We start from the raw sequence: 22,833 nt of genomic DNA on the forward strand, positions 1-22,833 counted from the left end.
GCTCTTCCATGAGTTATCTCTGGCAGCTGGAAAACTCCATGCTGGGACGTTAAATCAAAACAATAAGGGGCCCCTTTTCCGCTCCCCCACCCACCCGCATCTAAGCGCCCCGCCATGCTCTCTGTCGCCCCCTCGTGGCGAGCGCTCCGGGACGGGCGCCGGGAAGCGGTGGCGGGAAGGTGTCTGCAGAAAGAGTCACTGCAGTGCACAGAGCACTGCTAGATGTTTTTGCCTTTCCTGCCTTGGGGCACCAATCTCTCTCCCCTGGAATTCACTTTCTCAAACCCACTGCTTAGTCGGGTTCCTCTCTGCTTCTGTCTTGGTTGAGGTCTTGCTGCGTGGCATTCGGAATATGGGAGCTGTGGTATTTCGCAGTGACCCATGGGTGTCAGACAAAACTTCAAACACTTTAGACGCGAAAAGGCACAGATTAACTCTTGCTATCCTGGAGGACTGATAATTCGAACCTAAACCCCAAGGAAATGAGGGGAGAGGGAATCCGGAAGAATTTCTTGAAATCTTAGTTTCCTCGTTCTTTTCTTCTTACTTTAGAATGTACCTTTGCTTCTCCTATATATTGATTTAACACTTTTCCATTGCGTTGTGAAGATTTGGGTCTTTCCCTTGGTCCCCAGCCCTCAAGTGGCTCGCAATGTGCAGTCCAGCCACCAGGGCCGGATCACCTGCCCCAGTGCCGGGTGGGCGGGGCGAGGGGCTGCGCCCGGCGGAGAGTATATTGAAGGGGGGAAGTTAGGTACTGACAGATGCGCCCCACCTCTGGTTTCTGGCCCGGGGGAAGAAACTGGAAGAGGGTGCCTTGGTCCAGGGGCGGGGTAGGTGGGTGACTAGAGGGTGAGACAGAACCTAGAGTGTTGTGTAAGCCCTGGGGGCTTGGCTCTCCACCCACCCTGCGGGGCTGTCTGTGGGGGTCTGCAGAGTCTCCCGGGAGCCTGCGGGGAGGGACCCCTGCCGCGAGGAGGGGGCGGGGCCGCGGGGCACCCCACTGCCCCGGCGCTTGCGCTGGCCTCGCCCAGGACCGGCTCGCGGGTCCCCCGAGGCTCGGCGCGCAGGGCCACCTCCTCCCGCCCGCCCCTTCCCGCGCGCTGCCTCCGCCCCCTTCCTCTGCCTCCACCCTCACCCCTTCCCCGTCGGTCCGGAGCGAGGCTCCCAGCCCTCAGTGTGCCCGAGCTCTGGATGTGGGCCCCCGGCAAGTGCATCGCGCCGCCACCCAAGATGGACAGTCGGTACACCAGCACTGCGGGCATCGGGGACCTGAACCAGCTGAGCGCAGCCATCCCAGCCACGCGGGTGGAGGTGTCGGTGTCCTGCAGGTGAGGACGCAGCCCTTCCTCTCCGCTCCCTCTTCTCCGCGCGGGAGCGCTTACCAAGCGCTAGGGTGACCCCGAGGGGCTGCGGAGGAGGAGAAGTTGCGCGTTGAGTGGGCAGCACCCCAGCTGTGGGCTGGCTTGGGCGCCGCGGGTGCGCGTGGGGGGCAGGTGAGCGTGTGGTGGGCTCCGGGACTCTTTGGCTTTTCTTTTTGGCAAATGCCTTAAAAGTTCTTTGGGCTGTGACTCAGCTGGGAGCTCCCTGGCCACCGCGCCCATTTACGAGACCTTTTTTACTTCCCAAACCCGAGTTGGGTGACTGGGCGCTGACGGGAATCGGAAGGGACAGGGCTGCCAAAAGCCCTTGTGACCGCTGTCCGCTGCACGCAGGGCTCCGGAACTCCCTCCGCTAGGTGTGTGCAAACGAGCTGCAGCCGCGTTGGCTCGAATCTCCGCGGCCTCTTCCCACCCACTTCCCGGAGTCATCCAGCGGCTCCCTCGCCCCTACCATTCCGGGCTTTCCCCCCTTTCCCTGCCGCCTGTGTAGTAGGATTTTGGCACCAGCCCTCCTTGCAGAAGATTCTTTGCCTTACCTAAGATCTGGAAAGTCACGACTTTCTGCCTGACGGTGCACACATTTCAGGAGGTACTTGGAACTGCCTGAACTACCCTGCTCAGGGACTGTGCATTTCAAACTCCTTTTCCTGACGCTATGTAGGCCAGTTTCTGTATAAATAAAACCAGTCATTTTAATAACCGGTTTATTTATACTTTTTACTAACAAATCAATTGTATACTTTATACTTCTTTATACAATTATTGGAAGTAATTGTTACATCGTGCAAGATTTTGAGGAGACTGGAGGAGTACACTAAATTACTGATCATGGCAACAGAAACAGAGGCAGAATTTACCCGTTTTATTGGCTCCAGAGTCAACATCTCTCCAAGCATATGCCTTGTTTGCATATTTTGATTTCTTAGTGGAAAACCCTCTATTAAATGTATTCTTCTAAGATGTTTTGATACCCTGAAATCCTCCCCTTCCTATCCCTCGCAAAACCTGTCTCTAAGAATCTATTAAACATGGGTAATTTTCGATGTAAATAAGTACTACAGCTGAAAATGCCACCAACCCTGTGGTACTTGATTTTGCGTTTTCACAAAACTAAGCCCGAAGCCAAAGGAATCAATTTCTTTTTTGTGGCATTCCAAGCACTAACCACCTCAGTGGAGGTGTTATTGAAGGAGAGAGTCAAGCCTTTAGCTGTCCCTAAAACTATATCACATAAGTACTTGCTTCCTTTTAAGGCTGACCTCAGATGTGGAAATAATAGTGCTGATTATAATAGCTGACATTAAACTCTCTTGCCTACTGCAAGCACTGCTGTTAGTGCTGCCTGAAACCTGGCAGTTGAATAGGTAAAGCTATGTACAATGAAGCAAAACTCTTTGGCCATTAATCTCTAAGTCTTTTCTTCTCTGAAACTAACTTTGGGTGCTACAGGGAATTTATTGATTATATATATATATAAATACATTGCTCAGCGTCCTACAAGTGTTTTTTTATCCTCTGCTGAACCTTCTGCAGAGTCTGAATGACATGTGTTTTAGTGGTCTGTCTGGCCATTGAACATTGAACAATGTTGCAAATTAAATCTCAAATTCACATAAGGGTAATGAAGAAATTACAGCTAAACTTGTCTTTCCACCAAAAGGACCCACAGTTTATTTAAACTCATTTATTTTGATATTTGTTTGCTGTGTGATAGGATCCTTAAGTGAATTGACTTAAGTTATTTTGTTTCAGTTTGCTACCTCAGACCCTAGAGTTTACTGTTTTAAATACTAATGCCTTACAGTTTTGTTAGTAATTATGAAGCTTTCCAATAGAAAACAATCCTGAAAGAAAGCCCAGATACTTCTAGTGTCAAACATCTCCTAGGCCATCAGTGTTGCTGTCAATTCAGATTACAGTTTATTCCTTGGTCAGTTTAATGTAACAAGTATCATGTGGGCAAGAGATACATACTTAAATTAGTATCTTTTGAATAGATTCAGTAGTTGTTTTAAATTGTGGTTTGGGTGAAGATTTGCATATATATCGCAGTTCGTTTCTCTATTCAACAGATTGTACATTCACACCGTTGATTGCAACCCCTACCTTAAAACACTATAGTTGAGTGATTCATGAAAAGGTGGGTGACTTTTAATTTTGTATGTTTGAAAATGGAACCTTGTGACCAATGGAAGTAGTGTAGCTTGAAGGCTTTGGCATTAGAGACCAAGGCACAAAATCTGGCTTTGTGACTTATTTTTGTTACCTCATAGCAAGTTCTTACTTAATCTCTCTAAGCTTCCTTATCTCAAAAATTAGATAATTATGGTATTTATATAGTGTTATCAGAGTTTACTAGGAAAAAATGTGTGAAAAGTGCCTACAAAACGAAAATACTCAAGAATATTAGCTATTATATTATTACAAACCATACTTGTTGAATAAATGTAGCGGAAATAATTCTAGTAAGGAATTCTGTACATATTTTATCTTTTAAGAAATGAAGTAAATTGCTTAAAGAAGGCAAATGCAGAATCAGCCTTGGGATCCCTGCTCCCTGATTGGATTTTTCTTTTTCCTTCCTAGCTTAAGAGCTTATTTCCTAGAATGTTTGTAGGTATTTCACTGTCCAACAGAAGAAACAGTTGCAGCTCCTTCCTCTTGTTCTCAGCTTAACTGATGAGCGCAAGGGAGCTCTGGTGCCCTAGTGGATAAAGGGTTGTACTGCCAACACAACAGTGGGTGGTTTGAATCCACCAATGGCTCCTTGGGAGAAGGTCAGGCAGTTTTCCTCTGTGGGATTTACTGCCTCTGAAAACCCACAGGAGGGACAACTCCTCAGTGAGAATGAGCTGTTAATGAGCACCAGCAGGGGAAGAGATTTCCTTGCCTTACCCTGTCAGAGAGCTTTGATGATTTGCAAATACCTAAAAAAAGAACCCCAGAAGAGGTGGGATACCTTTCCATAACCATCTTTTACACTTCATAGTTAATGTAATTTTTTTTAAGCTCTTTGGTTTTTGTATTCAGTCTGGGGGAAGTGAGAAGAGTCAACAACTGAAGTTGGAAGTAAAATATAATGCATGGAAATAATCTATTTACTCATCAAGTGTTTGGGTGCTTTTTTTTTTATATGCTGAGCATAATGCAAAACTCTAGTAATTTAAGAGAATTCTCCTCTATGAAAATGTCATATTGGGTTGGGAACATACTATTGCATTTATGGAAAAGAAAACTAAATGCAGAGGTAAGACAAACCCCCCGACCCACACACACACATAGGGAGGGAGGGGATCCCGGTGGATGGAACTGAATGCTCTGGGAGTACACTCCCAAGAAGAGATAAAGTTTAAGAGGATCATATTTAGATTAAAAAACTCTCAAAACGGAAGTATAACAGTTTACAAAGTTCTGCGTATCTCTTATTGCCATTGATTTGAGACTGACTCATAGTTGACCCTCCAGAACATTTCTGAGGCCATACACCGAAGGAGAGGAGATTGCCTGCTTTTTCCAAGAGGAACTCCTGGTGGAGTTGAACTGTCAAAGAGTGTCTACTTTACAGTGAGCAGTTCAAGCCCTTACCCTATGAACTGTGCTACCTGAGCTCCCTTGGATTAGAGAAAGAGCAGTGTAACTGGAGGTTTCATAGTGGACAGGTTTCTATAGACTGAATTACATGCCCCCAGAAATGTGTGTTGTAAATCCTAATCTCATTGCCTGTGGTTATAATTCCACTAGGGAATGGGTTGTTTTGACTATGTTAGTAAGGAAAGATTAATGTAGAGGATGTCATTAGTGAATCTCTTTTGAGATATAAAATTATTAAATAAGCAGAAGAGAAATGAGGTAACACAGGTGCTGAGACACAGGGGATCTCCAAGGAAACAGAAAACAAGCTGAAAAAATAAGGACCTACTTGTAGAACCTACAGAGACACAACTTTCCCTTGGAGCTGGTGCTCTGAATTCAGAGCAGTGCCTTGGTGGCCTAGTGCATAGGGAGTGGTACTGCTAATCTAGTGGCCACACCTCTCTTGTGGTTTAAACCCACCAGTGGCGCATTGGGAGAAAGATGGACAATCTCCTTAAAGCCATCCACCTGTAATGTTTCTTAGTTATGTTGCTGCTGTTGTTAAGAGACCTATGAAGGAGAGTCCTCAGCGCTTGGGTGTTTCTCATCCTCTCTCCAGGTTCATAGGGTTTCCAGAGACTAGCTGTTACGGAAGTGGATGCCACTCCTGCTTCCAAGCTTGTTTTAATCAGGGAGCTCCACCCCGCTCTCTGTCCGCATTGGGTTATCAACCATTAATGCATTGGACACATTCTTAGTTCTAGCAGCTCTAAATATCTAAGACAGAAAATGGTAACAGAAGAGGTGTTACTAGTTATGAGAAGCTAGATATAATTACATACCTCCCAGGACTGAGATACTAGGCTTGAAGATCCCAGTCTTTGGGGACTTCTAGATCAGATGGTTTAACATAAATGATAAATTCGGTGTTCTACATTTCACTTCAGTAAGTGGTGACTGGAGGCTTAAAAGCTTGCAAATAGTCATTTAAGTTAAAACTATGAGTCTCTTTCTGTCAGGAGCAAAGAGTGAAGAAAGAAAATCTCAAGAAACCAAACAGATCAGAGTTTTAATGGATCATAAGAACCACAACCTCCAATAACTTAAAAAAAAAACCCCAAACAAACCACACTACATGGTGTCTGGCTACCAGCAACAATATCTCTGATAGAAGATTCCAGATACCATGAGAGACAAATGTGGGAAAATATTCCGATTCATAAAAAGACCAGACTTACTGCTCTAAAGAAGACCAGAGGAGCCTCCAAGAATATGACCTTTAGATACTTTCTAATTTAGAACTGAAGCCCCTACCTAAGAGACAGACCTAAAAAGTGGACACTGATATCCAGGAGGAGCGTGCTTTTCAGAAAAAAAAAAAAAAACGAAGTTAAGGAAGCAAGAGCAGGCAGGAAATCTGAGCAAATGAAAGCACTCAAAGTGGAAATGAGGAGGCCTCTGACACATTGTGGAAACTCCACTAATCTCCTAGAAAAATGTCTCAATCACTAAATGGGAGAATAATTTGCTTTATAAACTTTCACCTAAACCACATAAAATTTAAAAATGCAAAAAGAAAGAAAAGAAAAAGAGTGAAATTCTGTTTGAACAAATACCTAAAAGGTAGAAGCTTTTGTTGGTTTCTGTTTTTATTTATTTATTTTTACTCTAATTTATTTACAAAATTCCTTCACATTTCCTTCACCCCACCAATTTGATGGGAAGGTAGAAGCTTTTGCAATTGGGTGATGATTAGAGCTGGAAGAGTTTTACGGTGTACAGTGGCAATAGCCTGGCTTCCCTTGGAAAGACTGTTGGAATTCTGCAGGCGACAGGCAGTTCTGGTGAGCTCAGTCAGGAGAAGTGGAGAGAGTATAAGGACAGTTGCTGTCTGTTGTCTTAGGGAATACATATAGTGCCAGCAGTAGAATGTTGCTAGAAATGTAGATGTTAAATGCACTTCTGGCAAGGCCTTAAAAGGAAATGATGAATGTGTAATTAGACAATGGCAGAAGGGATGATGCTTTTTATGCAGTGGCAAAATATGTTCAGCTGTTTGGTGGAAAGTAGAACATGAATCAAGATAACCTGCCAGTGATGAGATTTCTAAGAAAGATCTTGAAGTAAGTAGCATTGTGGTTTCTGTTTGCTGCTTACAGTAATGGAGTGCATTTGGGGTGGGGTGGGTGGGATTGTATACCAATGAAGGAGTTTTTCTTTTGCTTTTTGAAGAGAGGAACGAACTGGGGGGAGGAGGGGACAGGGAAAAAAGTGCAACAATGAATGAATGGAAATCCAAAAGCTCTGTAAATGTTCATTAAAATTAATAAAATAAAATTTAATAAAAAATGCGGGAGCAAAGAGACTGCCTTAAAAATGAACGGTCTAAAATAAAATGGACCTTAAAAAAATAAAATAAAATGGACCTTAAAAAAAGGTTAAAATTTCTGTTACACAAACTAAGAACTCTTGTTCTAGAATTTTCACCCAGGTTGTGGCTGCACAGTCTTTTGTTAGATTAAACTTGCAGTTGATATAGATCTAACTAGCTACCATAGCAGAAAACCCTTTAGTTTAAACTAAAGAGGACAGAGAAAGATTTAAAAAAAAAAAAAAAAAGAATAAATACTGTCTGCCTTTTGGAATTCTTCAGTCAGAAAATAGGGTATAGGAGCAGGATCTCAACAGAATGTGGAAATTATCAGACAGTATCATTGACATCACATTGAGTAAAATACTGCTGAAGATCCTTCGAAGATTTCTACAATACTACATAGAGAACTGCTAGAATTTCAAGCTGGAGTTAGAGGAACCTGTGATGGGAGGATATCTTTGCTGATGTCAGATAGATCCTGGCTAGAAACAAAGACTACCAGATGAGGAGTTTGTTTCTCTATATGGCTTTGCTAGTGTAGAGGACTATGTAGAAGGTTGGAACTGTGTGAGTGAGGCATGTTGGCCTCTCCACAAAGGGACTGGTTTGTGCAAAACCTATACCTAGACCAAGAAGTTATTGCACCAATAGGCCAGGGACCACTGCATGTTTTAAAAGTAGGAAAAGTGTGTGTCAGTGTTGTATCCTCTCACCATAGCTATTCAATCTGTATGCTGAGCATGTAATTAACTGGACTCTAGGAAGAAAAATATGTCATCAGATTAGATGAAGATTCATCAATAACCTTTGTTATGCATATAACACAACGTTGCTTGCTGAAAATGAGGAAGTCTTGACACTTGCTGCAGAAGGTTAAACACTGCAGCCTTCAACATGGATTGCATCTCAATGTCATGAAAGCAAAAAATCCTCATCACTGCACTGATAGGCAACATTATGATAGAGAAAATATTAAAAATATAAACAACTCAATCTTACTTGGATCCACAATCAGTACACTTTAAAAAAAATTGTTTAATTTTCTTATTTTTGTGTGTGTACTGTCAAATCAGATGTGACTGGTACAGAAGGAGATTGCCCCGCCTTCTCCAGCAGAGGACCTGGTGGATTTGAACCACTTTCCTCTGGGATTGCAGTGCACCTTCTTGCCACTAGGCCACGAGAGCTCCCTCATCAGTACACTTTTTACCAGCAGCCAGGAGATCAGGAGATGCTTCACACTGGCTAAGTCTGCAGCAATGTTGACGACTAAGGTGTACTTGACTCAGAGCATGGTTTTTTTAGTCACTGGCTGTGCATCTGAGAGCTGGGCAATGAATAAGGCTAACAGAAGAATTGATGTCTTTGAACTGTGGTGTTGGAGAAGAGTATTGAATATCCCGTCGACTGCCAACAGAACAAGCACGTGACTTAGAAAAGGTGCAGCCAGAGTGCTCCGTGGAGGCAAAGTTATAAAGCTTCATTTCCCTTTCTTTTTACATGTTACTGGGGCTTTCTCTCCCATTCTCTGGATATGTTGCTAAGAGAGGGTATTTCTTTGAGAGGAACACTGCTTAGAAAGGTGGAGGAAAGGGAGGAAGACCCTCAACCAGATGGATTAACAGTGACTGCAGCTATGAGCTTGAGTGTGTCAGAGACTGTGAATTTGACACAGGATAGGACAAAGTTTAGATCTATTCTCCGTAGAGTCTCTTAAGAGTCGTGCTCAACTAGAGGAAACCTAACAAGAACAACAAAAACCATCTCCTACTCTAGTTATAATTCCATTTGAGAATGAGTTGCCTTTTTTATGTTATGAGACAGGATTATTGTTGTTGTTGTTATGTGCCATGGAGTCGTCTGTGACTAATAGCATCTCTGTGTACAATAGCTTTGAACTCTGCACTATCTTGAGCCAATTTCATCATCTCTAACAGACCTAAACCCATTTCTTGAGTCACTGAGTCAATCATCCTTGGTCTTCCGCTCCTGCACTGACCCTGACCCTCCACCCTTCCAAGCATGATGCCCTTCTCTAAGGACAGGTCCCTTCTGGCCACATGCCCAGAGTATATGAGATGGAGCTTCAAAATCCTGCCTGAAATGAGGAGGTTGCTTTCACCCTCTCTAGGACAGACCTGTTTGTTCTCGTGGTGGTTTATTGTACAATATTTTAATCCAGCACCTCAGGTCAAAGGCATAAATTCTTCTATCATCCTTATTATTGTCCAGCTCTCTGATGCATAGCAAGTAATTCTGAAGACCATGGCTATATCTAGATTCGATTTTTTCTGAAACATAAGAATGAAGTAGTAACCAAAAAATGGATGTTGTCACAAGTGTACTGTAATACATGAAAATCTCCAAGTAATCCACCTGGGACACGACAAGGCCCTTTCTCCAGAGTTGTCAGAGAAAACCTTCCCTAAGAGACTGTACCCTAAATTCAGATATATCTTCCTTGGCTGTGAGAAAACATGTTTATATTTGTTAAGGCATTTGACTGTGTGGATCATAACAAACTGTGGCTGACTCTGAGAAGAATGGGAATCCCAGAACATTTAATTGTGCTAATACGAAACCTATACTCTGTCAGAACAGAGCAGGGTAACACTGCATGGTTCAAAATAGGGAAGGGTGTACGCCAGGGATGCATCCTGTCTCCATACCTTTTCAACATGTATGCAGAGCAGATTATCCGAGAGGCTGGGCTCTATGAGGAGAATTGTGGCATCAGGATTGGTGGAAGATCTATCAACAATCTGCGTTTTGCAGATGACACAACCTTGCTTGCTGAAACTGAGGAGGACCTCATGCACTTGCTGCGAAGGGTCAAGGACTGTAGCCTTCAGTATGGACTAAGGCTCAATGTCAAGAAGACAAAGATTCTCACCACTGGACCAATTGGCAGCGTCAGGATGGATGACGAAGAGATTGAAAGTGTTCACAGGTTCAGTTTGCTCGGCTCCACAGTCAACTCTCTTGGTACCAGCAGTCAGGAAATCAAAAAGCGTATCCCGATAGGAAAGTCTGCTGTTAGGGACCTCTCAAAGGTACTCAGGAGCAACAGTGTCTCTCTGGAGACTAAGGTGCGCCTGATACAGGTCATGGTATTTGCAATCGGTTGTTATGCATCAGAGAGTTGGACAATGACTAGGGAGGACAGAAGGAGAGTGGATGCTTTTGAGCTGTGGTGCTGGAGAAGGGTACCGAATGTAGCATGGACTGCCAGGAAAACAAACAGATTCATCTTGGAGAGGATTAAACCAAGCTACTCCTTGGAGGCAAAGATTCTGGGGCTTCGTCTGACATACTTTGGGCATGTTGCCAGGAGGGACGGGTCCTTGGAGAGGGACATCATGCTTGGGAGGGTGGAGGGACAGCGCAGGAGGGGAAGACCCTCTATGAGATGGATTGATTTGGTGACTGGGGTAATCGGGGTGGGTGTGTCAGAGGCGGTGCGGTTGGCGCAGTATAGAGCAGGGTTTAGAGCTGTTGTGCATAGGTCGCTATGAGTCGGAAACGACTCGACTGCACATAACAACAACATTCATTTGTGATATTGGTAGCACTGGATAATTAAAACAACAAACACAGTATGTAGGAAGACCGGTAGATTTCACTGTATTTAGAGTCATGCTCTTATTCATAGACTTCTCTTCTACTCATTAACTAGTTTTCTGGTAGCCTAGTGGAGAAGGAGCTGTGCTCCCAACTCAGAGTCAGGCAGTTGGATCCACCAGCGCCTCCTCAAGATGGGCAGTCTCTTCCCCTGTGATTTACAGCCTCTGAGAGCCTGCTGGAGAATCTGGTATGAGTCAGTTCTGACTTGTAGACAGTGAGTTGCTGTTTGTTGTCTTGCATTCAGTATCTTATACCAGTTTATAGGTTTCAGGTTGATTAGGTTGAATCATGAGGATCCCTAGTGACTAACTTTTAAATCCATGCTGAATAAATGTCTACACAGCGTGGGTACTTATGGTCCCAACACAGTGCTTTTACTCCAGTGTCCAAAACTCTGTAGCTGTGCACACGCTGCTCTCTCTACCTTGAACTTGCCTTCTTTTCTTTCTCTACTGTCCTTCTCTTGTGATTAGACTGTGCTCCTTCTTCAAGACTCGGATCAAATGTCGTCCATACATACCACCTTTCCCAAGTTTTTCTGTAATCTCCAAAGAGTTGGTATTTATCAGTAACATATATATATATTACAATTCTTTGCCTTTTCCTTGTGGACAAGTTTTTTTAAAATTATTATTAATGAAAATTAACACAGATTTTGGATTTCCATTCATTCTTTTGCACTTTTCTCTCTGTCCAACCTTCCCCCAGTTCGCTTTTCTCTTTGAAAAGTAAAATAAAAATCCTTTCATTATTCTACAATCCCTCCTCCCAGGTCCACTCAACTGTGCTGTCTTCATTCTGGACTCCTGTCATGACAATAATACCTAATCATATATCCCTTTTAAACAGTTCTCTCCCTCATCTGTTGCAATGCAGTATACATTATTTAACCCATCTTTCTCAGTCTCCCCCCAACCCCGATCCTAGTCCCATTTCACAACAGGGGCACTATGCAATATTTGTCCTTTTGTGACTGAGATATTTCACTCAGCATAATGTCCTCCAGCGTCACCCATTTTGAATATTTCGTGAGTTCCTTGTTTTTCAATGCAGCATAGTATTCCATTGTGTGAATATACCACAGCTTCTCTAGCCATTCATTTGTTGATGGGCACGTAGGTTGTTACCAACTTTTTGCTACTGTGAACAAAGCAGGGATAAACATAGGTGTGCATGTATCTGTTTGGGTAGCGGTTATGGTTTCTTTGGGGTATGTAGGCAAGTTTTGTCTCTTTCACATTCATGTATTCTGAACTTGATATAGTGTGGGTAGCCAGTAAATGTTTTTATCCTGGAGTTTTCTAACAGGATTATCTATTACTGATAGATTTTCTTGATAAAATATAAACTCTCAGCCCCCACATCAGATCTACTGAATTGAAATCTGGGTCAGAGTTCCAGGAACCTGAGCTTCTAACAGGTTCCCCTATTGTTTGTTATATCTGCTAAACATTTTCATTACCGGTTTCATAAGTAAGAACTCTAATGGCCCAGTGGTTAAGTGCTTTATTGCTTTATTGTTGGCAGTTTGGATCTACTAGCTGCTGTGCAGGAGAAAACTGTGGCAGACTATTTCTGTAAAGATTTTTTACCTTTGGAGAATCTGCTGTTTTAATTCTGCTCTGCCCTGCATGGGTGCTATAAGCTAGTATTGACTGGACGATTGGCTAGTTTGTTTGTTTGATGAGGCTGTGGACATGATTACGGAGCTCTGGTGACCTAGTGAGTCACGAGGTATGCTACCAATCCAAAGGCACATGGTTCGAACCACCAGCTGCTCTGTGGGACAAAGATGGCCCATCTCCTCCTAGGTGATTTACAGCCTCTGAAAACCAACTAGTGGCTCAACTATGAATCAGTTATGATTTGAGGGTATACAACAACGTGTCCATAATAGTTTGATCTGGGTTATCTATATTTACTCATTGCAAAAGAGGCAATTCTGATTCATAGGGGTGTGATGATTTAAAGAATAGAACTGCTCTATCAGATTTTAGGGAAATATTTTTAAATGGTGTCCTGGTACTGGCTTACATAGGGGCTTGTATCAGGAATTTGTGATCTGATTGTTAAGTAAAGTGATTGTTTAGTCACTTGTTACCCTTGTTTTATGAATGTTGTTGTTATGGGCTCTGGAGTCACTTGTGACTCCACAGACCCTATATACAGCAGTTCTGAACTCTGCACTATCTTAAACCAGTTTCATTGTCCCTGATACACTAACCCCTATTACCCCAGTCACTGAGTCAATTCATCTCATCCAGGGTCTTCCTCTCTTGTGCTGTCCCTCTGCTCTTCCAAGCATATTGTCCTCCTGGCAACATGCCCAAAATATGTGAAATGGAGCTTCAAAACTCTTGTCTAAAAAAAAGTAAAACAAAGCAAAACAAAAAACTCACAAAAAAACAAAACCTTGCCACCAAGGAGAAACTTGGTATCACCCTCTCTAAGACAGACCTGTTTTTTTCTTGGCAAGCCATCCTGTGTTCAAGATTCTTCTCCAGTACCACAACTAAAAGACATCTATCTATTATTCTTCTGTCATCCTTAGTCATTGTTCAGCCATCTGATGCATAGCAAATAATTGTGAAGACCATGGGTACACCTTAGTTTCTAGACTGACATCATTGCTTTTCAGTACTCTGGAGAAATCTCTGACGGCAAATTTTCCCAGTGCAATTTGTCTTTTTATTTCCTAGCTTTTGGTACTAAGTGTTGATTGTGAAGCCAAGCAAGCTGAAGCTGTTAAAAATTTCAGTCTCTTCTCCTTTTATCATGAAGTTGCCAGTTGACCCAGTGGTGAGAATCTTTGTTTTCTTGATGTTGCGCTTCAGTCCATATTGAAGGCTGCAGCCCTTGACCTGCAGCCGGCATTTCAGGTCCTCCTTGGTTTTTGCAAGCAGGGTTGTGTCATAAGCGTAATGCAGGTTGTAGATTAACCTTTCTCCAATCCCAATGACACATTGCTCCTCATAGAACCCAACCTCCCAGATGATCTGCTCTGCATACAGATTAAAAAGGTATGGAGACAGGACATGTCCGTCGTTCACACCCGTTACGTTTTTGAACCAGGCAGTGTTTCCTTGCTCTGTACCGACGACTGCCTCCTGATCCAAGTTTCAGTTTCACATGAACACAATCAAGTGTCTGGGATTCCCATTCTTCTCAGAGTTAGCCACAGTTTGTTGTGGTTCACACAGTCAAATACACTTGCATGTTAAGGAAGCACGAATATATATTCCTCTGGTACTCTGTTTTCAGCCAAGATCTATCTAACATTAGCTATAATATCCCTAGTACCGTGGCCTCTTCTAAACCCAGCCTGCACATCTCGCAGTTCTCTGTTGATGTGCTGTTGCAGTTGTTTTTCGATAATCATCAGCAGGATCTTGCTTGCATGTGATATTAATGATAGTATTTAATAATTTCCACATATATATCTCTGGTGATCTAATGGTAAGATGTTGTGCTGCAATCTGAAACGCATGTGGTTCAAACCCATCACCTGTCTGTGGGGGGAAAGATGGGCAGTTTCTTCTTATGAAAGTTATTGCCTTTGAAAACCCTCAGGAGAATTAACTATGGGTTGGTTCTGACTTGACGGCACACAACAACAATAAATAGATGGAAGACTAGGTAGATAGATATTAGATATAAGGAGTTCTGGTGGCATAGTTGTAGGTAGTTATGCTGCTTCCTCTAATATTGCGTCTCTCTGGGAGTTCAGATCTACCAACTACTCCTAAGAGTTAAGATGGGCAGTGTTCTCCTATGGGATTTACAGCCTCAGGAACTTTTTACAGGGTCAGCCTTGGATCAGTTCTGTTTCAATGTGTGTAAGTTAGCCATTTATGTACAGATACACAACTACATGTATTTGTGTGTGTGTGAATATTCCTTTTTCTGTTTATGTATCTATGCATTTTATTGTTATTATGTGCCATTGAATTGCAATAAACTCATAGCTCACCCTCTAGTTGGCTTTCAGAGCAGTTAATCAAATGAGAGAAGATTGCTCATCTTTACCCCATGGAGATCTATGTATCACTTAATGATAAGTCCTTATTACACAGTTATTCAGTATTTAGCTGTTAACTTCAATGCAGGTGGTTCAAACCCACAGATTGGTGGCTGAAACCGGAAGAAAGATGTAACAGTCATCTTGGTAAAGGTTACTTTTGACAACATTTGGCGTTTGACAACATCTCTGTTTTACTTTTAATGGTAGAGATTTCTAGACTTGGAGCTTTTATTGAGCTAACTTCTTAAAGGGCTGTTAATGTTTTATGTAAGGCAGTACTTTGTTTTGCTTATTTCTTCCCTATTAATTTTAAAATAAGCAGAGTAAGGTGAAACTTGTCTTTGCACTTTTCTTAATACTTTCTTTCCTGTCAGAAAGTCACATTTACAGAGTAATGAAAATTTGGGGTAACAGAGTATGTTGTTGTTGTTGTTGTTATGTGCCACTGAGTCGTTTGCGACTCATATCGACCCTATGTAAGAGCCCTAAATGCTGTTCTATCCTGTGCCAACCTCGCTGTCTCAAACACATTCATTCCCACCACTCCACTCACAGAATCTATCCATCTCATCCGGCATCTTCCTCTCCTGCGCCGTCCCTCCACTCTCCCAAACATGATGTCACTCTCCAAGGACCAGTCCCTCCTTAAGAGTCAAACAGATGTCTTTAAATGCAATTTTTGTGTTTTTTTTTTTAAATACTATTTTGGTTAATATTTTTAAACATTTAGAATCTCATGCCCTCATGCACTATAATCCTGAAGGCACACAGTTCAAGTCCCCCCGCTGTTCCACGAGAGAAGAATGGACAGTCTCCTCTCATGCAATTAACTATCTCACAAAACCCACCATATTATCAGTTTGGGTGGGTTCTGACTAGACAGCACACAACAACAACAGCAACAACAATCAGTAACAAATGATTTGAAAGCCCAATTTATAGGATTGTTGAAGTAGTAAAATGAAATAAAGTCTGTAAAGTGCTCTGCACAATGCTTATTGTAGGAAAAACAATTTGTCCTCATTACTCATGATTTTATTATTGTATGTAATGTAGACAGCACAGAAGATGGGGTGTTTGTGTCTTGAGGAGATTTATAATCAATTTGGAGAGCCATGACAAGGTAGGCGAGAGTTACAAATAAAGCCATATTATCTAAATGGTGGGCTGGTGTAGAATAAAACAGATGACAAGATTGTGGATTTGGAAATGCATACTCATTTTCTCCTGGTCTCCCACCACTTCTGCCCATTTACGTGTGTCATTAGATACATGATCCTGGTGAAACCTGACAGGTAGGATGTGCCCTATGATAACAGCATTTCAGAATGAAGGCACATATTTACATCTGCACAATAATTTTTTAATAGTGACATTTAAGGTGAGTTTTTCAAGTTAGAGTGACGTGTTAAAATGTACATTGAGGCACATTGACCACACAGGCAAATATTTATTGCCTATAATAAAATGCGATTCAAAGGGCCTTGCTAAAATGGCCAGTGTTCCTTGCCTGGCACATAGTACCTTACTGTTTTCAAGCTTTGACAGCCATCAGTGTTAATTCCATCTCCAGCAAGAAACATTAACAGTGCTATAAACACAAACTGTTTTGGTTTTTTTTTTTAAATTTAGGTATTTGCCATATTTATTTTTTATTGCTTCAGATAGTCTGAGGGAATCATCAGTTGATTATCTTAAACATTAAAAAATACTCCAACAAAATATCATTGACATATCCTTGTATGTATTTGTATTTACTAGAAAATAAAGGTATATAAACAAGATGTATTAATGACATTAAGCAATGTGACAATTTTCAGCATTAGCTGTGTTTATTATTTAAATTTATGCCAAAAACCTCACCTTGTCAGACATTTTATACAGCACTTAACATATCCTTTTGTTATTGATGACCATCGAGTCGAACACGACTCATAGTGACCCTATGAACAAAAGGCCTGAACTGAAGGCTTTCTATAATGATCGACATTTATCAAAATTCATAGGGTTTCCAGGGGCATGTGTGTTTAGGAAGTGGATGCCACACCTGCTACCAATAATTAGTCCTTGGGAATTTGTCAAAAGTTACACATCCAGTAAAGCTCAAGATTGAGATTGAGGTCTTATATCTAGTTACTACCACATTGTGTTATTCCTTGATAAATTCTTTATTTTAGCCTTTAAGAGTAGACTGTTCTACAGTAGCATTTTGTTATTGACCAAAAATAAATTCTAAAACTAGGAACCCAATTATAGTAACAAATCACCAAATATTTCTTTTGTGTTTTGCTGACCTCTGATCCATGAGAGCTATGGGGTAGAGCAATGTTAGGTAAGTGGCATCAGTTTAACAATTTCTTATTTACTTTCCAAGTATCAATTCTTATCTTTCTTCTGACGCTGAGTTACTGAATGTAGCTGTGGGAAATTAAGGAATGAGAGGACAATTTAACTAGAAGTCAGCAGGCAGCATGAGAGAGGGAACCCAAAGGCTAAGGAAAGTTGATGACTTGGAAGAATGGAAGGTAGAGGAAAGTGGAATTGGCTGTGTGACATTTAGATAGACTAGTGGAGTTGAGAATCTACCTCAAACCCCATCATTTCAGTTTACTGGTTTTAAATAATAGAAAAGTCAACATTAACCTACTAGGTCTTCAGTAATTCCTAATTCTAGGGCTGCTTTTTATGACAGTTTCTTTGGAATTCTACACTAAAGATTCTGACATATTATCCTGAGCTATGTGAATGACGGGCATGAGTTTGTGAAAGACAGTATTTTCAACTTTATTAATTGTTAATGCATATTTTTCTACATGTCTGTCATGTGTATACATGGGGGGTTGTGGTTAGGTGCTGTCCATTTGAGTGCATCTCATAGCAAACCTGAACAACAGATCTCAACTCTGCCTTATCATGCACCATCTTCCTAATCCCTGACATATCTGAGTCCATTGCAGTAGTCATTGTACCAGTCCATCCAATGGAGAATCTTCCTCTTTCGCTGACCCTCCGTTTCCAAGCATGACATCCTTTTCCAAGGAACAGCTTCTACCAGCATATCCAAAAGTATGTGAGGTGAAGCCTCACTATCCTGGCCTCTTGAGGAGCACTCTGGTTGCACTTTCTCCAAGATATTATCTCTTTGTTCTTTCAGCAGTCATGAGATATTCAGTCCATGGTGTATCTAACTTTGATTATTTTATATAGGAGATCAGAATTATCTCCGATGTCAGTATAACAAACTAGATTTGGTTAGAATTTTAGTGCCCTGTTGAAAGCAACAAATCTTCTCACCCTTAGAATAAAAATGTTTTATAATGTTCTAAGAAATTTAACTCTTTTTCACTGCTGACAGATCTTTTATTGTTTCATCTTTGATGTGCACAATTCTATGGGTATTCCTATAAATCTCTTTGCAATGTACTCCTGCAGAGAAAGTACACCATTATTTGTTGTTTTCTGAGTAACTGAAAGTAACTCATTCTTCTTTAATGCCTCCAGTAGTCATTTACGTTTCTTTTTTTATTTTAATTTTTTTAAAAAAATTTTATAGTTTTCTGTGTGTGTGTGTGTACCATCAAATTGGATCTGATTGGTACAGGAGGAGATTGCCCCTCCTTCTCCGGCAGAGCATCATCTGGTAGATTTGAACTGCATATCTCTGGGATTGCAGTGCAGCTTCTTGCCACTAGGCCACCAGAGCTCCCCTATGTTTCTTATCTGTAAAGGAAAGAATATGAAAGATAAATTAAGCAAGAATAAATGAAAGACTAAGCCGTGCTTTAGAACTACACCAGGAAAATAATTCTATTTTTAGGGCCTGTCTTAATTATCTTTTTTTGACATAGCTTCTTATCTGACTTGTCTTGGCTATCTCAGCTTTCAAATTAATTGTGGAACCAAATATATTAGAAAGTTGATTGCAATTGATTTCTATTCCAGTAGTTTCATCCAAAACCTCTTTGTAGGCATGAGAAAATGATGCACAATCAGTATTAAACTATTAGTAAACTTTTCTCCTAATTGATAAATGAGTGAATTTTAAAACGGATATCAAAAGAAATTTGAAATATACTAGCTAAAAGATACCAGATTTTCGACTCAAGATTTCTGAAAAGTATTTAAGTTTCTTTGTTTCAATTGAATAATTTTCTCCCTTGAATGCTTTTTTGATGATGATTTTCTTGCTTATGGAACACTTCAGCAAAGAGTGATCTAGATCCTGAGCATTTATTTTGCTTCTGTTACTTTGTGACCTTTGACTAGTGTGCCCTTTCTTTAGGCCTTAGTTCCTAATAAGAAGTTGAACCCCTCATCTGGATAACCAGTGATGGTTTTGGACTGTACAATGAAATGAAATGCAGACACACTTTGCCTCCAGGAAATCTTGTGATTGTCAACTTGCCTAGCTGCATCAGGTGGCAAAAGCATACGTTTAGTAGACAGTGAGATCAAAGGACTTTTCACCCTAAAACAATGATCTCAAAATGTCTTTTAAATAGACTATTCCTCTTGTGTAGTTAAAGATACTGATTTTCATATTTTGCTCTGATCAACTTGAACATTGCACATATTCAGTGGAAGGAAATATATTTATGAATAATTTTGTTTTTAGTTGCCCCGGGTTGGTGCCAGTTCTTGATGGTCCCGTGTATAATGGAACAAAACATTGCCCAGACTTTTGCCATTTTCATGCTTATTGCTACCTAATCCTTTTCGAGCAGTTGGACTTTGATTTTTGATGACTTCCAATTTTCCTTGATTCATATTTCATACAAACTTTAACAGCAGATGAAGTTCCCTAAGGCTTTACTCCATCCATGCCATTAGTGATTACTCTGTTTTGAGGAAGCAGACCTTCCCCATTAGTAGTTTGAATGCCTTCCAGCCAAAGAGACTCATCTTCCAGCACTGTGTCAGACAGTGTTCTCTTGTGATCCATAAAGTTTTCATTGACTGATTTTAAGAAGAAAAAAGAATTCTTTTTGCACAAGATTTATTTTTAACCTGTTTTAGTCTGGAAAACTCTACTGAAAGTTGTCTATGATGGGTGAACCTGCTGGTATCTGAAATAGCAGTGGTGTAACTTTAAGACAATGGCAGGTTATTTATTATATTCGAGGTTTTCCTTTCATTTTAATACATGAAAACTTGGCTGACCAGTGAATTAAAAAGAAAAGAATAAAGTAGGCTATTAATATGAAAATTTAGGGAAAAACGCCCTTAATTTATTCCAACACATTATGAATTTGTTACCATACTATAAATATGATTTTCTAGACAAGGACTCCTAAGCCTTTGTATGTGAATTTTAACAACTTAGGCCCTAAGTCTCAGTGATTGTTTTTTTAAGGGATATTAAAATTTCTAATATCAACCTCTTGCTTTTTCCAAGTCCTAATTTCACTTCATAGTCTCCCAAAGGATGTCAGGTTCTGCAGTTGCTGTTCTAGTTTTTTGTTCTTAACAGGGATGTATCAATGGTTTTGTTCATCTTGGAAATGAACAGCATTTGATATTAATAGTTTTCTGTTCCTTTCCTGTATTTACTTCCATTTGCTTTTATGTTACTCCTTTACTTTCTTGTCCACATCTTATCTCTCTCTCTTTTGAGATATATATATATATATGTACAAAATACTGAGATTACAATCGCATGTGTCACTTGTGGATAAGTGCTGGCTGCTTGAAGAAGTATCTAGAAGGATTCTGAAGTACATCTGAACTTTGTGGAGTAGTTGACTTTTGGAAAAAGGTAAACTGTTACCATTTAGCACACATGAATATGAAATGTTCTTCCTGGTTTTATTTGTGAAGAAATGAGAAAGAAAAAAATAATTTTGAATTAATTTAAAAGTTCTCAAACAGAATAAAAGATGATTTCATTGTTGTTGTTGTTGTTTTTACATGCTTTTGAGTCACTCATGACTCATAGCAAACCTATGTACAACAGCTCTGAACTCTGCTGTATCCTGAACCAACATTATTGTTTCTGACACACCTACTTCCATTACCCTAGTCACTGAATCAGTCCATCTCATCAAGGGTCTTCCTCTCTTGCACTTTCCCTCCACCCTCCCAAGAATTATGTCCCTCTCCAAGGACTGGTCCCTCCTTGTAACATGCCCAAAATATGTCAGATGAAGCCTCCAAGGAGCAGCCTGGTTTCACCCTCTCCAGGATGAATCTATTTGTTTCCCTAGCAGTCCATGGTATATTCAGGACTCTTCTCTAGCACCACAGCTCAGAGGTATCAATTCTCCTTCTATCATCCTTAGGCATTGTCCAGCTTTCTTAAGCATAGCAAGTATTGGCCTGGATCAGCCTCACCTTAGTCTCCGGACTGACAGTGTTGCTCTTCAGTACGCTGAAGAGGTTCCTGTTGGCAGATTTTCCCAGTGTTATTCATCTTTTGATGTTGTTGTTAGGTGCAGTCAATTTGACTACTACTCGTGGTAAAGCTATGAACAACAGATCTGAACCTTGCTCTGTCCTTTAACATCCACAGGATTTCTGTCATGCTCAAGTACTTTTCTTACTATTGACAGATAATTGTTCATTCAATCAGGAATGGCTACCACTGAAAAGAGAAGTAATAGAATGTGCATTTGTGGCATCCTAGATAACTTATAAAAATTGAGAACATTCTTGAAGAGATATTTATCCAAGAAATATTTGTGTTGAAGACAGATCTTTCTAATGAATTACAGTGACTTGAGTTCAGCAACACATGTGGTTCTATTGGAGTGTCATGTAGGGAAAGAAGGGCTGTTTGGGGGTCTGGCCTATTCATGGAGCAATAGGTTTCTTGTGGACTGGTACATTTTCCCCCTTCCCGATACTGTGTATTTGTCCTGCAGATTTTAATTTTGTGCACAAAGTGACAAAGTGTAACTGTGGAAAAACCTGATTTATGATTCCTTCATTATCCAAGCATACATTCAAATTAAAGAAGGAATCAAGAATGGGAAAATAAAACACTGTTTCCTACATCATAGAATTGAGAATTGATTTGCATCTCTCATTGCCAGTGATTTGGAGCATTTCTTCATGTATCTGTTTGTCATTCGATTATCTTCCTCTGTGAAAATTCTTTCCATGTATTTTTCCCGTTTTGTAATTGGACTATCGGTCTCTTTCTGGAGGCCCAGGAGTATTCTGCAAACTTTTGTTGTGAGACTTTTCTCTGAGATGCTATTACCAAATGTTTGTTCCTAGTCTGTAGGTTTTCTTTTCACCCTGCTGGGAAAAGTTCTTGATGTGCACAGGGATTTAATGTTTAGAAGGTCTCGTGCATCAGTTTTATCCTCTTTAGATTAAGCATTTCTGGTTGTATTTGGCAGTCTCTTTATACTATCAACTAGGGCTTCTAAGCTTGATCCCAGTTTGTCTCTTGTAATCTTATTGATTTGGGCTTTACTCCCAGGTCTCTGATCCACCTTGAGTTGATTTTTGTGTATAGTGTGAGATGTGGATCCTATTTCAGCTTTCTGCAGGTGGAAACCCTGTTTTGCCAGCACAGTTGGTTGAAGAGATTATTGTTTCCCCATATGATAGCTTTGATTTCCTTGTCAAATATCAGTTGACCAGAGATAGCTGGGTCTATTTCTGGATTCTCAATTCTGTTCCATTGGTTTGTGTGTCTGTCATTGTATCAGTACCATGCTGTTTTGTTAATTACTGCTGTCTAAGCTCAAGGAACTGAAGAACAAATTCAAACCTCGAGTTTCTGTAATCAAGGATGCTTTAGGCAGAATATGAAATGATCCAGGAAGTATTAAAAGAAGATGGAAAGAATATACTGAATCACTGTATCGGAAGGAATTGGCATACACAGAAGATTTTCATGAAACAACATA

The 22,833-nt window shown here is 40.8% G+C and overlaps 1 protein-coding gene across 1 annotated transcript in view; it reads left to right on the top strand.

Annotated features, from left to right (window-relative positions):
- Nucleotides 1–1,148: 1,148 nt before the first annotated feature.
- CPNE8 (copine VIII) overlaps nt 1,149–22,833 on the top strand; it is a 400,491-nt gene continuing 378,806 nt past the window's right edge. The window contains exon 1 of the mRNA XM_006888207.1: nt 1,149–1,331. Coding sequence (XP_006888269.1) covers nt 1,195–1,331 — 137 coding nt within the window. The 5' untranslated portion in view covers nt 1,149–1,194. The remainder of the gene's footprint in view (nt 1,332–22,833) is intronic.

This window comes from Elephantulus edwardii, unplaced genomic scaffold, assembly GCF_000299155.1.
Source record: "Elephantulus edwardii isolate Elephantulus edwardi_28Jun2011 unplaced genomic scaffold, EleEdw1.0 scaffold00065, whole genome shotgun sequence".
Taxonomy (NCBI): Eukaryota; Metazoa; Chordata; class Mammalia; order Macroscelidea; family Macroscelididae; genus Elephantulus; species Elephantulus edwardii.